This window comes from Zonotrichia leucophrys, chromosome Z (genome assembly GCF_028769735.1).
Source record: "Zonotrichia leucophrys gambelii isolate GWCS_2022_RI chromosome Z, RI_Zleu_2.0, whole genome shotgun sequence".
NCBI lineage: Eukaryota > Metazoa > Chordata > Aves > Passeriformes > Passerellidae > Zonotrichia > Zonotrichia leucophrys.
The window spans coordinates 25,988,598-26,001,907 of record NC_088200.1 but is presented as its reverse complement, the minus strand read 5'-3'; the positions used below and the strand labels follow the sequence as shown (position 1 = coordinate 26,001,907).

The window sequence follows — 13,310 nt, the reverse complement described above, 5'->3', positions numbered from 1 at the left end:
ATTGCCATCATTAAATCGCAGTGTTTTAAAAATCATGGCAGGTGTAAAGAGCACTCAACTGTTCTTTAATACTTCATTTTAAAATAGAAAATATACCTTTTATAATGTTATTTTTCATTCAGACTGAACAGCCCTCATAATCTGCTGATCTCACTCCCCATATCATAAGTCAGAAAAAATATTTCACCCTAAGTAGTAAAGAGTAATAGTGCAAGTCATTATGTTTGACAAAATTATTTCTTATCTTAATGGAAACTAGTATAGATGAAGCTTTTTTCAGTTTCTTGTAACACTAAGCCTTGGAAATTTACATTTTCTTTAATGGATAAAAAGAGGCTCAAACTTTTTCAAAACAAGATAGCTTCTTGCTGACACCAACAGACAGGCAGCAGAGCAACTTGAGTCCTTGCTTTTGATAACCAACATGTTTTCTGAACAGAGATACTAGGGCAGATTAAACACTGCCAGGTAATCTACGAACAAATTGTCCTTCCAAGAAAGGGAACACGTGCAGGCAATTTATATGCAGGCTGGCCAACGTGTTTGAGACGGGCTTTAATGTGAAGGACTTTGGAGATGGGATCCAAAATGGCAATGCTCACACCATTCCATCCAATTAGGACATAGACTAGGCCAACCAGAGCAGTGACAAATGTTCCCTAGCTGCCTTCAAGGGTAATAACCAAAAGGTCAGCCACCTCAAGGAGGGGGATGTGTGTGGTTGTGATAATTCACCAGCACCCTTCTTGGGAGACCTGCATGCCCAGCTACCTCCCTGGAATGTTTGTAAACCAATGCATGCAGCATAGGGAATAAAAAAGCCTTCTAATATGTAATGCTTGGCTGGGTAGAAGAGAGAAGAGCTGTGGATGTTGTCTACCTAGATTTCTGCAAGGCTTTTTAACACTATCTCCCATAACACCCTCACAAGAAGCTCAGGAAGCATGGGCTGATGAGTGGACAATGAGGTGGGTTGAGAATTGACTGTCAGAGCTCAGAGGGCTGTGATCAGCAGTGCAGAGTGCAGCTGGAGCCGGCAGTCAGCCATGTTCCCCAGGGCTCAGTACTGCGTCCATCTTGTTCACTTATTGATCAGTGACCCGGATGAAGGGACATGGGATGAAGGGACAAGTCTGAGGATGGCACAGGGCTGGGAGGAGTGGTTGATACTCCAGGTGCTGTGTGAGACCTGGACAGGCTGGAGAGTTGTGTGGAGAGGAACGTAATGAAGTTCCACAAAGGCAAATTTGCAGGGTCCTGCAGTAGGGGAAGAATAAACCCATGCACCAGTACAGGCTGGGGACAAGCCTGCCCATCACAGGATGTTCCAGCAGCATGCAAATGGGTCAGCTAAACTGGCAACACATCTTGGCCAGCTCTGGGTGCAATATGTCCTATGTCTCCATACACATCCATTAGTGAAAACACTGGTTATATAAGGCATTGTTTCTATTCTAAGGAAAGTGGCTTTATGCTTTATTCTATGAGAAATACTTGTTTTCTCCTAATAAAATCTCTATTTTCCCTTTAAAAAAATTACCTGCAAAAAACCACATCGCATCCAGACAGATCAAAGACAATACATTTATTAAACTTTGAGAAAAACAAACAAAACACTAACATAGAGAAAGTTAAATAGAAACTGAAAGACACATCTTCTGACGGGCATATCATGGCTTGTGTGACCAGTAAAGTACCAAAATGACATTCTGAGTTTGACTGAGGTATTTAACTATTTTTGGCAATAGAAACAGAGTAAGAAACTTCTTTCAAACACACACATAGGCATTACTTGCATTAGTGTCTACCATCTATGAAATCTTATATGAAACTAAATAATGCAGCTGTTAGAAAATTGTAGCAGCAAATTAGCAGAATATCTAATGCACATTTACCATAAAGTACGTGCTAAACTTAAAAATCCCACCCAGTAGTTGGGCCCAGTTGTGTAGCACTTGGTCACAAAAAGAGCATCAGTGAGTTCAGTTGGAGACATCATAAGCAAGACCTGAATTTGTTGCACATCATACACTTCTCTTCAGGTCAGAGTAAAGAAATGAATGTTCCTATTTGCCCTCTGAGAAAAGAACCCTGCTGTGATGAAACCATGGCTTAGGAAGGTAACTCCTGAAACAATAATAGTTAATTGCAAAGCTCTCAGGCTCTTAACATATGCAAGAGAGCTTCCCCACTGAGTTTCAGTTTTCTCTCTTTTCCTTCTGAAAGTGTGCCTAACATGGTCAGAGGAGATGCTGTTAGGCTGCAAAAACGAAAACCACGTTTGAACAATACTGCACTTGATCCCCTTGTTCCACTGAAGTATTTTAATCCTGTTATATATTTAAAAATTAACTGCTGGCTAACTTCTGAAGTCCTTAATTTATTTTTTTAAATAAAGACTACATGTGGCACTGACTAATAAATGATACCTTTGGCTCACGAAGGGCTTCAGAAGTTGGTCAAATATGAAGATACTATGCTGCTAAGTTATCAGAGCTTATTCACGTGTTCTCAAAAATATTCAGTGAAAATTTAGTTGCACAGTGCTTAATTCTGTGCTCAACACGATTTTGTTTATAAAAAGTGTATTATTATTATCATTAACTAGATTCTGATGAGGAACAGAATAATTTGCCCAAGTATGCTGTATATTTTAAAATTTTACATAGAACTTTAAATTGCATGTATATTTCTATAATAGTTCCCATAAGAAAGTAATAGAATCAGTTACTTTTAAGTTTCTACAATATTCCAAAAATTTATATATGTTTCTTTGGAGGTATAAAATGGCTCTGTAAAAACCTATTTTTATTTTAGCTGTGAACAAAATTTTAAAAAACAGAAAATTCCTTTTTAGGACTGCAGCAATTACATTACTTAAATGGATCACCATAATTGAACAACAGTATTTGGTGTAATAGAAAAAACTTATGGTTTTACTACCAAAGTATTAAAATATATTTTACCAATTTATAGAAATCAAAATAGATGTGTTATTTAGTCAAGCTACTTTTGTGTTTTCACCTATATGATCAGTTCCCAACTATTGATATAAAGATCTCTGCCAACAGCAGTTTTTTCCTAAATTCTTACACTTTAAACCACCTGATTTTTAGCTTTATCAAAATGCACAATTTACTGTACATTAAACAGTAATTTCAACGTTTAATTTCACAAAAATCAACACCCACAAGAACAAGACAAAACAGCCTCAAGACAAATTCATAGATAATATTTACAGAACACAATAGGAATATTTTGATGTATATTTTACGCTGCAACATTTCAGATAAAATTATAGGAACCACGAAAAACTTTTAGACTTCATTTTGGTTTCAGCATACAAGCCCGAAACTGACTCTCTTCTGTGAAACACTACACACACTTAGTGAAAAACAGAGCTATGGCATGATTTTATTCAGCTGGTCTGTGCTCACATAGCCACAAGACGCGTTGAATTCCTTGTCTGGCACTGGCAGCGCGGTGGCATTGAGCACAAGGCCTTGTGGAGACTGAACGATGTGGATCGATGTATAGTCTGCCACAGGCATCTCTGAACTTGGGGCTGCTGCTGTTGAAGCTCCAAAATTGGCAACAGTAGTGGTAAGGCTCTCTGTGGTGAAGTAACCATCTTCATTATAGCCTTGTTCCTGAACACGTGGCTCATTCTCTTCGTGAGAAGTCACAGCAATGCATTTTTTCACATCTGCCTCACAGAAATAGGTGTTGTCCATGGTGAAGTTTGGTTCTGTGCAGCCTTCACGCTGTGCTCTCCCCAGCTTGGATTTCTGCCCTGGTGAAAGTACAACCCTGCCTGCTGGAGTAATATCACTCACTTGAGCGTAGAAGTCAGTACTTGCCAGTGAATTCTGGCTGCTTATCTGGGTATGGACTGACGGTCGGGGTGACTCAACGCTGTCTCCAAAGGGTGCCCACAGGTGGCTGTTTTCAGGCTGAGTACTCCTATGCTGGCGTTGCAGGTCTGTGTTGGCAAGGCTTGGAAGTGACTCATCATTATCTTGCCTGTCAAGACACAAGAGATCCTCTTCTTTTTCAGCAGCCTTTTTGAACTGATCACTATCAGAGGTGGCATCACACGTGTCGCTTGCGCTGAAGTCTGTCTCTGGAATATCTGGTTCACAACAACTGGCCCGTCCAGAATCATCATCCTTCACTCCCAAGGAGCTGTGAGATTTCAGATGATCTTCACTCAGGAGCCTGTCAGTGTCTGAGGCTCTGTTCTTTTCATCAGGGTCTTCGATGTCCAACTCAATAAACTCAACCCACAAGTCATCAATGTAGAGCTGTGTCTTGTAGTTGTCATGGCAGGCTAAGATGGAATTCACTTCATCTAGCTTTCCTTTCTACAAGGCAAATAAAAAAGAATTTTATAAAGGAAGTAATAGAAATGCTTGTCCTTTTTATAATGTTGACTTATGTAAAGATGACTTATGTAAAGATGTAGTTATGTAATAATTGCAAAGGGATTAAAATTTATTTTATGCAAACTAATTCTATGGCAACTCCCCAAATGTCAGAATTTTCTTCTACAAAATTTTTCTGCCTGGGACAACAGTTGTCATCTTCTACTATTATAAAGATTCCCATTGTAGATTTTAGAGTTCGAAATTACCTTCAAAAGATCTGGGTCAATCCCTTTAATCTTTGGAACTGGCACAGGAGGAAAAATAAGCATTTTTAACCTGAAAAAAAAAAAGGCTTTTAATTGACAGAGGTCTTTTTTGTGGAAGTTATAAAGAAGACAGGCTTACATTGCATTTATATTTAATTATTTGAAAACTTAAATGTTTGAAAATAAAATTTCAAATACTCCTAGGGAAAAGAATATTTTCTTTTGCAATTAAAATTTTCTTTTGCAGTATTTTCTTTTGCAATTTGCAAATTAAGAAACAAGGTCTCTGCAAGCTTCCTTTTGGAAATCACTTATATTTACGTGGGAATCCATTTTGGAGTCTGGTCTTTGACAATTCAATGCTGTATAGAAAGAGAGTAAATTCCTTGAGCTCTGTGAATATATTCCCTTTATACATACTTTAATTGCAACCTGATACAAACCTCAGTATGTGGTGACCTTTCCAATTTTTTTTTCAGGGATACAGTAGCCTTGCATATGCCCAATAAATTTAAATAGGGGAACAGAAAATAGGAATTGGTGGAAAGAGCGAATTACTTTAGAACTAATAAATAAAACTGAAAAACATCTGCAAAAATTTAGGCTAGTATTTTGCCATCCCTATGACAGTTCTGCTTCTTGAATTATTAGTGCAACAAACAATAAAATAATTTGTAATTAAGGCAGGGCGTTACCCTTGTGGAGAAAGGTCTAGTAACTTCCTTGGGCATTTGCAGGCTGTGGAAATACATACTATTCTAATCCTTCATAAAGTGCATTCCTAATTTTTAGGGGACAAAAAACCCCTCCAAACCAAACCACTCCCCAGTTCTTGTTTTCCCTTAATACAACAGTCGCTGTTCATGCCTGTCTCCTCCATGTTACCTCTCTGCTTCTTTTGCAAACAGATGAACAAAAGAAAAATTCAGAATTCTCTTTATACTGGGTTAATTGCCTATTTTAGAAAGTAAGGTGTGGAAAGTGGTTAATACAAATCCAGATATTAGTTCTGCTGCCTTTTTAGGGACGTTGGTGAGGTCCAGAGAGGGTAGCAGATGTCTTAAAGAGTGCCTAGAGAGAAATCTAGGCACCTTTGGCTTAACCATGGCATGTCCAAATTCCTCAGATGTTTCTGGTTTTGAGCAGATCCTCAGTGTTCTGCCCAGAAAGCCTAGTGAGAGCCAGAAATACAGTAATTTTCCATCTGATCTCTGGAGAGGCAGTGTAAACTGGTTGGGTTCTCAGAGTTTGGACTTGTGCTTTACGGCTGAATCCACAAATCAGGTATTCTGACAGGACTGGGCATTGCTTCTAATGAAACAGACAAAGAATTTTACCACTCACTGCCTGGAGAAGACATTTGGGAGGGAGAACTGTGCTCTGCTCCTTTTTTAGCCTATCATAATTCAAGCTTTCATCTCTCAACTCTGATGACCTAAACCTATGGCATCTGTCCTACAGAGACTCGCTCAGAGCCTGTGAGATCATAACTAAGGAAAATATTAATTGGCATCTTTCAGAATCAGAAGGTAACCAAGCATGGATATTTTGCATTATGGAAATCCTATGCAGGCTGCTTCTCTGCAGAAAATATTGCCATTTCACCACTATATGGCAATGCTTGAAGGAAAGGGTGTACACCTGCAGTCCAGAAAAACTTTCCACATGAGATCCTCAGTGGAGAAAAGCTTCTTCCAGCATTTATGATTAGCATGGAAGATATTTATAAAATCTGATTAGAGATATGCTTCAGACTTGAGGATTTTCTCACTGAGAAAATTTCTCAGACTGAGCCACCTGCTGTTCAGTGTGCTGACCTTAGCTCCTGGTGCTACATGCACATTACTCCATTCTGACACATCAAGCTTTTGTCATAAATTGTATCAGGAGCCTTGCTCTTAAATCTGGGACTGGGATGCTATTGCAGGGAATGGCTTCCTGAAATTAAACTCTGTCAAAGCATAGAGCTTGCCTAAATAAAAAATTACTGCCTAATAAAATTCTTTTTTTTTTAGATCTGCTCGAAATGCACCAAATTGTTGTAATTTCAGTATGTGAAATGAAATTGCACCATTTTTTGGTATGTGCAAAACTACTCAGTGTTCATTTTCAAAGTGTATACACAAGACCACTGACAACACCCATGTGTGCACTGGGTCTTGAACATAGTGTACAACAGTACTGATATGACATCCAAGTTGAATTCTGCCAAAACCTACCCCTGAAAACACATATTAGAAGATTAATTAATTTTAACACCTGTTATTTTTATTTATGTTTCATTCTTTCATTTTTGTATATGACACCATTTCATAATTTTTAAAAACAATGCAATTCTGTGCTTAGTTTCATTTTATTCCTGTTATCTACAGAAACTGCACTTTATCCACAGAGACCAAATATTGCCCTATGAATCAATCTCTTTCCCTTGGCTTCAAGAAGTACAGTTTAGTGGAATGGTCTAAGAACAAAATCAAATATATAGACATAGGTTTGTATTAAACTTTTGAACAGCATGTGAATAAAAAATAATATGTTCAAAATTTGAGTGAACTAAAAAAAAAGAGTTCAAAGCGTAAGTAAATCAATCATGTCTATTCTGCAGAATAAAATGTACTGCAGTGAAAGAGGAAGATCAAGATAATCAGATTCCCCATGCTGTAGACCCCATACATACTAATCTCAGTTATATGTAATTTACAAGAATAGACAAAAAAGCTCAAAATGGTTCCTTGTCCCCCATATTTGAAATAATTGAAAGATCTTATTTTTTCCTTTTTTTTTAAAGCTACAGGTACATAAAATCCAACAAATAAAAAGTCTCTACCTTTGTTGTTTAGACAGCATGATTGAGATCACTGTTACAGCCAGCCCACACACTCCAAAGACAACAACTAAGAACCATGGAAACTCAACTTCTGAAAGAACAAAACATGAACATATAAGCAGGAATGTCACATCTTTAACTTTAGCCTTGTCTTCCACCACTTGAGGATTCCAAAATGGTAAAAACTGATGAAAATGTTTGTTACTCAAATGTAAAAGTTCTATGTTCAGCAGAAATAAAAATGTGCTTTTGTCCTAGTTCTGGTCAGCACTTGGATATTCCTGGATACCACCTCATGTCACAGCCAGGGGCAGACGAAGGGACTCACTGCCTTCCAAGAAGAAGCGTGTAACTTATGGTTGAAAAATGTGGTGGCATTGTCTGACATTGCTTGTTGTCTCTGCAGTGAGCATCTCTCACTCAGAGGGTGTGAACCACACTCTCTTTTGTATACTTTTGCTATTAATATTGTGGTATTAATATTATATTAATATTGTGGTACTGTGGTATATTATTATGCTTTTACTGTTTGTTTTCTTATCTAATTGCTGTTTCCAGTAAACTGCTTGTATCTTGACCTGTGATCTTCACTTTTTGTGTTATCAGTTTCAACTCCTTCCCACAGGAGCAGAAAGGGGAAGAGGGACTGAGTGAGCAGGATGTGGTTTGGGAGAGCCTCAGTCACGGCACCGAATTGGGAAGTATTGTTCCTAATCCATGGCAGCGTGTGGTCTCAGCAGTTTCCATGCATTTATGAGACCACTGGGGCTCCTTGCTAAACCAGACTGATTTCACAAATCTAAACAATATCTTAATAAAGATAATGCCTATAGCAAAACCAGCCATGAGGAACATGCTTGGAACATGGTATCAAGTAGCCCTGAGGGCATATAATGCCACAGACCATGCTAATACTTGTTCATTCACGCTGAAATAACATTACTAATAGCACATAAAATCACAAGCAAACTATTTTTCTCTCACAAAAACTAAGGTATGGTGGTGTCAAAAACATACCACTTCTCTTTCTAAAGGTCAAACATTATTTATTTTGTGGACCAACTGAATCAACTGAAAAAAAGCCCCTTTTATCTACCTTGCAGGTGGTTACAAAGAATTTAGAAATTATTGAAATAAGCAATTTAGTAGAAATTACGAACAATGCTGATAAATGAAATGTTTTATCTCTTAAATATTAGCAATTCCATTATTCTTAATATTACATTGTAAACTACAAAGCATAGAGAATTTTTTTCTAGCTTTAGTCTTAGATTTTTCTAATTTTTTTATAATTTAAAATTTCCTACAGAAATTTCACTCTTATTTTTTTGGGCCAAGGAACACTGGACAGAAAGCTTTAAAACTCTATATATGAACAAAAATTCAGGTATGAGTTTGAACTCTGTGTTCCCAGCTCAGATTTTGACAAAATATGCTTTCAGGCATCAATAATGTCCTATATGGATATGTCTGTGTTAAACAGGTCGCTATTTGAATAACTCATCGTCACATCAGTAAGACCAGCAAATGTCCAGCTCCTTCAAGAAGTTAGAACATTGCATTAGAAGACTTTAAATTATTAATACACGAAACGTATCTGAAGTTTAATTTTGTGTTCCTGAAAGTGACATACAAAAGAAACAAAAATAAATCCTCAATCAAATCAGCTCACTGCAGCTGTGTGAGGTGTGTGGATTAGGATCACCCTGAAGAATCTGAATTGCAGTGACTGAGGAAAACTGGCCTTGGGATGGCCTTAGAATTTCCAAGTATTTTAATTTTATTCATATGAACACTATGACCACTTAATGTGGATAAGGTTAATAAAAAAATGCCATATGTACAGAACATCAACTGTTCCTATAAATTAGAAATGAGAACTAATTATAGGAAAAACTAAAAGGGAGAATCTAGCCAGATTTTGGAAGGGTAGAGTTACAGGTTGTTTTGTATAACACCTTCACTAATAACCTGGAAAATAACGTGAAGAAGCTTGTTAAAATTACTTGTTAAAGACCTCGTATTTTGAAAACTTAATTTAGTAGCTCAGACCTGAGAAGATGTCTGGAAAACACACTGTCATTCCTTCAATAGAAAAAACGTGATTCTCAATGGCTGATTTTTCTTGTCTTTAAAAGCACTTGAAAATGAGTACCAGTCATAAGCAAGAATGAGAAAAATACTCACTGCCCTTGATAGTATATCAGAATGATTAAAAAAGCACAGAATTCTAGAAAAATACTTAGCCAACAGTATTGCAAGAAATCACAATTCTTCTCTTCCCAACTGAAGTGCTCATTTCAGATTATGAAGTATGAGATTTAATTCTGGTTTAGACTCCATGAGATGTGCAACAGCAGTTACTTCTGACTCTTAAAACTATTTGTATTTTTGATCTCCGATGATCTGTGAAACAGTCTTGCTGAGTTTACTTCTGAACTTGTATATGGAACTTGAACATTCTCAATCTCTCCCAATGATTCTCATGTAGTAGGCTTGAATACCTCTGTATTCAATCATATAATACAGATGAAACCATCCCCTACCCCATCACCGAAAAGACAAAGCCACCGAAAAGAATCACAGCTATAAAAATGCTTTGCTTATTTACCTTCTGTACAATGATCACATCCAATGCCTATTTGAGAAAATGATACATAGAGGATTTCACTGAACTCCCCAAATTTTTCAGAAGTTCGTTGTCTTGATCGGATTCGTATCTCATAATCTCTTGCTGTCTTCAGCGAGTACAGTGGAACCACTGTTGAGAGCCTGGGTTTTAACTGTAAAGACAGAAGAACTGTGATTTATTTGTTTGAGTGTACTGGAAATTTTACAATTTGCTTATTTCTGAAGGCATTTTTGCTACTGGGCATTTTAAGGATAGCACAAGAAGAGTTCAGAGAACATTCACACCATTTACTGTCAAACTAGTAGTCATCAGGCATTTCTGTGATTCAGGGGACCAAAAGCAGACAATCCAAGCTCTGAAGATACAGTCCGTGAAGAAAGGCAGCTTCCCCCAGTTACATACCATAAGTAGGTGGTGTGAACATCTTTCGGGTTGTAAATACTTTTTACTGTTATAACACAACATTACTGATTACAGAATGCCAAAAATGCTGTTAAAATAACACAGGAGTTCTAAATTACTGCAATCTCCACTACGGGTTTAATGGTTATAATCAAATATTTTGCATGTTATAGATGTTTTTATTTGGTGAACAATCAAAATCTCCAGCTATATACAAAATGTGATAATGGAGACTGTGTGACAGCTGGCATCAGATTGTGGTCTTTCAAACTTCTATATTGGCTGAAACATACTTAGATACTGCTGAATATGAAAATGTTTAGGAAATCACACTGGAGGTCGTAATAAGTAAAATTTCTGCCTTTTTCTGTTATACCTCTATATGCATTTTCATTCCAATAACCCTACAAAAGTATACAAAATAAGGAAAATGTGCTCAAAATAGAAATCAAAGTGGCAGGTATTATATTCTACTTTTACTTTAGAATCAAATATGATACCAGAAAAAAAGCATCATGGCTAGAACTTAAAATATCTGGAAAACAGCTGCCTTTGGGAATTTGAAGGAAGCTTCAACAACACAGTCTTATAATCTCCATAGCTGCATAACCTCAACTTGAGACAATATTTGTTGGTAGGTATGATCTCTGCAGTTGTCTGATCCCTGGTGACTTCTGACTCCAATGTTCTTACAACCAACCAGTCAGATTTTGGAGGAGACAGACTGCTCTTCTCTCCTAGTAGCTGAGCATTGTGGAGAACCATAGCTGTACGTCACCAATCTTTTTAATATGTGTAGGATATCCATTTGGAAATCATTGGGAAGGATATTTCATATATACCTATTTCATGGTATTAAGCCACAAAGTTCACTGAAGTTTTACGGATAAGTTTACATGCATCCCAAATAATGGTCTTACTTGGAAAAAGCCAAGAAGAATAAATCAGAGCCTTTATGAAAGACTCCTGGATGCAGCAGGATGTATGGAGTGGGGAAAGTTCAGCAAGAAGTGAAAGGATGAACAAACAACATTTGTCATAGATTAATTCAAGTAAAAGTCATATGAGAGAGACATCATAAAAGGTAATCAAAAATTTATCTCTGTCTCATGAACACCCATTATGTCAGGGTGGATTTTATTCATTTAGAACGATTCTCAGAAAATAATTTTGGTCGTCTTATCACTACAACTTACTTTTTTAACACTTACTAATTAATGTTTAATCTTCTTTCAATTTAGAAATTATTTATTTTCAACTAGTAAATATACTGACAAAATAATAAAGGTTGTGCATGAAAAAGTGATGAATCATCCCAAAAAATCTAGAAAAATTACAAACAAATCTCATTAAGGAGGGACTTAGTACCATAAAAGGTACTATAAATTTATTTTTTATTAGTTACATGTACAAAGCATTATGGTGTATTTAAGCAGTCAAGGATTATCCTTTCTGTAAAAAAATAGTAATAAGTAGACATGTATAACTTGACCATGTATAAGCAGACATTTATGCCTTAATGTGCTTCAACACTGATTAGAGAAGGCATTTGTAGCAAGGAATCCAAAGAGTGAAATTGTAGCATTGCTCCAATGCTGTCATTCAGAATTTGCTTTTGTCCTAGGCCAGACAAGGATTTTGTTCAGAAATTTGTCTTTTGTACTCTCATATATGAGTCTCAGTGAATTATGCCATGTTTATATTCCTAAGATGAAAGGCTTACAAAACCTTCCACTATACACAGGTTAAGTCCAACATAATCTATAACACTTTGTCTCTTGAGGCAAGTATCACAATCAGGAATTCCTTATCTGTGTTCAGAAAGAAGACTGATCTTCAAATCTTTCCTCTCCTGAGAAGAACTATTCTCAAAGTGTTCTGGGCTTATTGACAGTACTGGAGCAAGAACAAAGCTTTATTAAGGTATTTATATGACTGATATCAAAATTCTTATTAAAAAAAACATTAAAATGGTGCATTTTTAGAGACATACCTGTATTCTGCTTTTGAACATTTGCAGATTTTCAGCGTCTTAAAGATTATTGATTTATTGCCTAAACTTAACACATTTCACAGGCTTTAAAATAGAAGCTAACATACTAAGTATATATATTAAGAGGCTAATATATTAAACCAGTATAGATAGAAAGACAGAGAATTAATAGGAAAAATCATTACAGACATTATAGGCCTGTTTGGCTGTAGACTTGTTAATAAGGACTAGGTTAAAGAGAAAATACTAACACTGGGAAGGACCAGAAGTGAGGAGTGAGCCAAGGTCTTTCACAGGGGAAGGCAAACAAACCAGTTTGACTGCATTTCAATTGGTAAATCTGGCTATGTTCAAATTGTTGGAATTTTCCTTGTGTAGTTAATGACAAATTTGTAACAGTATTTTCTGGATTTTTTTTTCTGCCAATTAACTCAGTTCATATTAATAAGAAAGCAATGGAAGAATTCTGCTCTGACATAATGTTCTTACTGAATTGAATAAGAGCTCTCCATATGCAAATATGCCATGACACACTGGAATTTAGTCTATGCATTCAGGTAAGATGGGCACAATATCTTACCTGTAACAGAAAAGCTAACTACATGAGAAGTTAAGTGATTTTCAAAAAGTAAGCTTAAAGTATTTATAATATATTATTTTATATTTTCACAGACTATCCCAAAACTTCCCGTTGATGTCTGGTATGAAATCTGTAAGTCTTATCTATGCTACATTATTTTTATTTGCTTATTGTATCAAATTTTAAATTGTAACTCAAATTCCCTCCCTCCCTCCCTCCCTCCCTCCCTCCCTCCCTCCCTCC

The 13,310-nt window shown here is 36.5% G+C and overlaps 1 protein-coding gene across 4 annotated transcripts in view; it reads right to left on the bottom strand.

The window, feature by feature from the left end:
* Positions 1 to 1,654: 1,654 nt before the first annotated feature.
* Positions 1,655 to 13,310, bottom strand: part of GHR (growth hormone receptor) — a 177,160-nt gene continuing 165,504 nt past the window's right edge. For all 4 annotated transcript variants that reach the window (XM_064736068.1, XM_064736071.1, XM_064736069.1 and 1 more), the window contains 4 exons: positions 10,072 to 10,243; positions 7,461 to 7,551; positions 4,634 to 4,703; positions 1,655 to 4,364 (listed from right to left, as the gene is read on the bottom strand). In XM_064736068.1, coding sequence (XP_064592138.1) covers positions 3,402 to 4,364; positions 4,634 to 4,703; positions 7,461 to 7,551; positions 10,072 to 10,243 — 1,296 coding nt within the window. In that variant the 3' untranslated portion in view covers positions 1,655 to 3,401. The remainder of the gene's footprint in view (positions 4,365 to 4,633; positions 4,704 to 7,460; positions 7,552 to 10,071; positions 10,244 to 13,310) is intronic.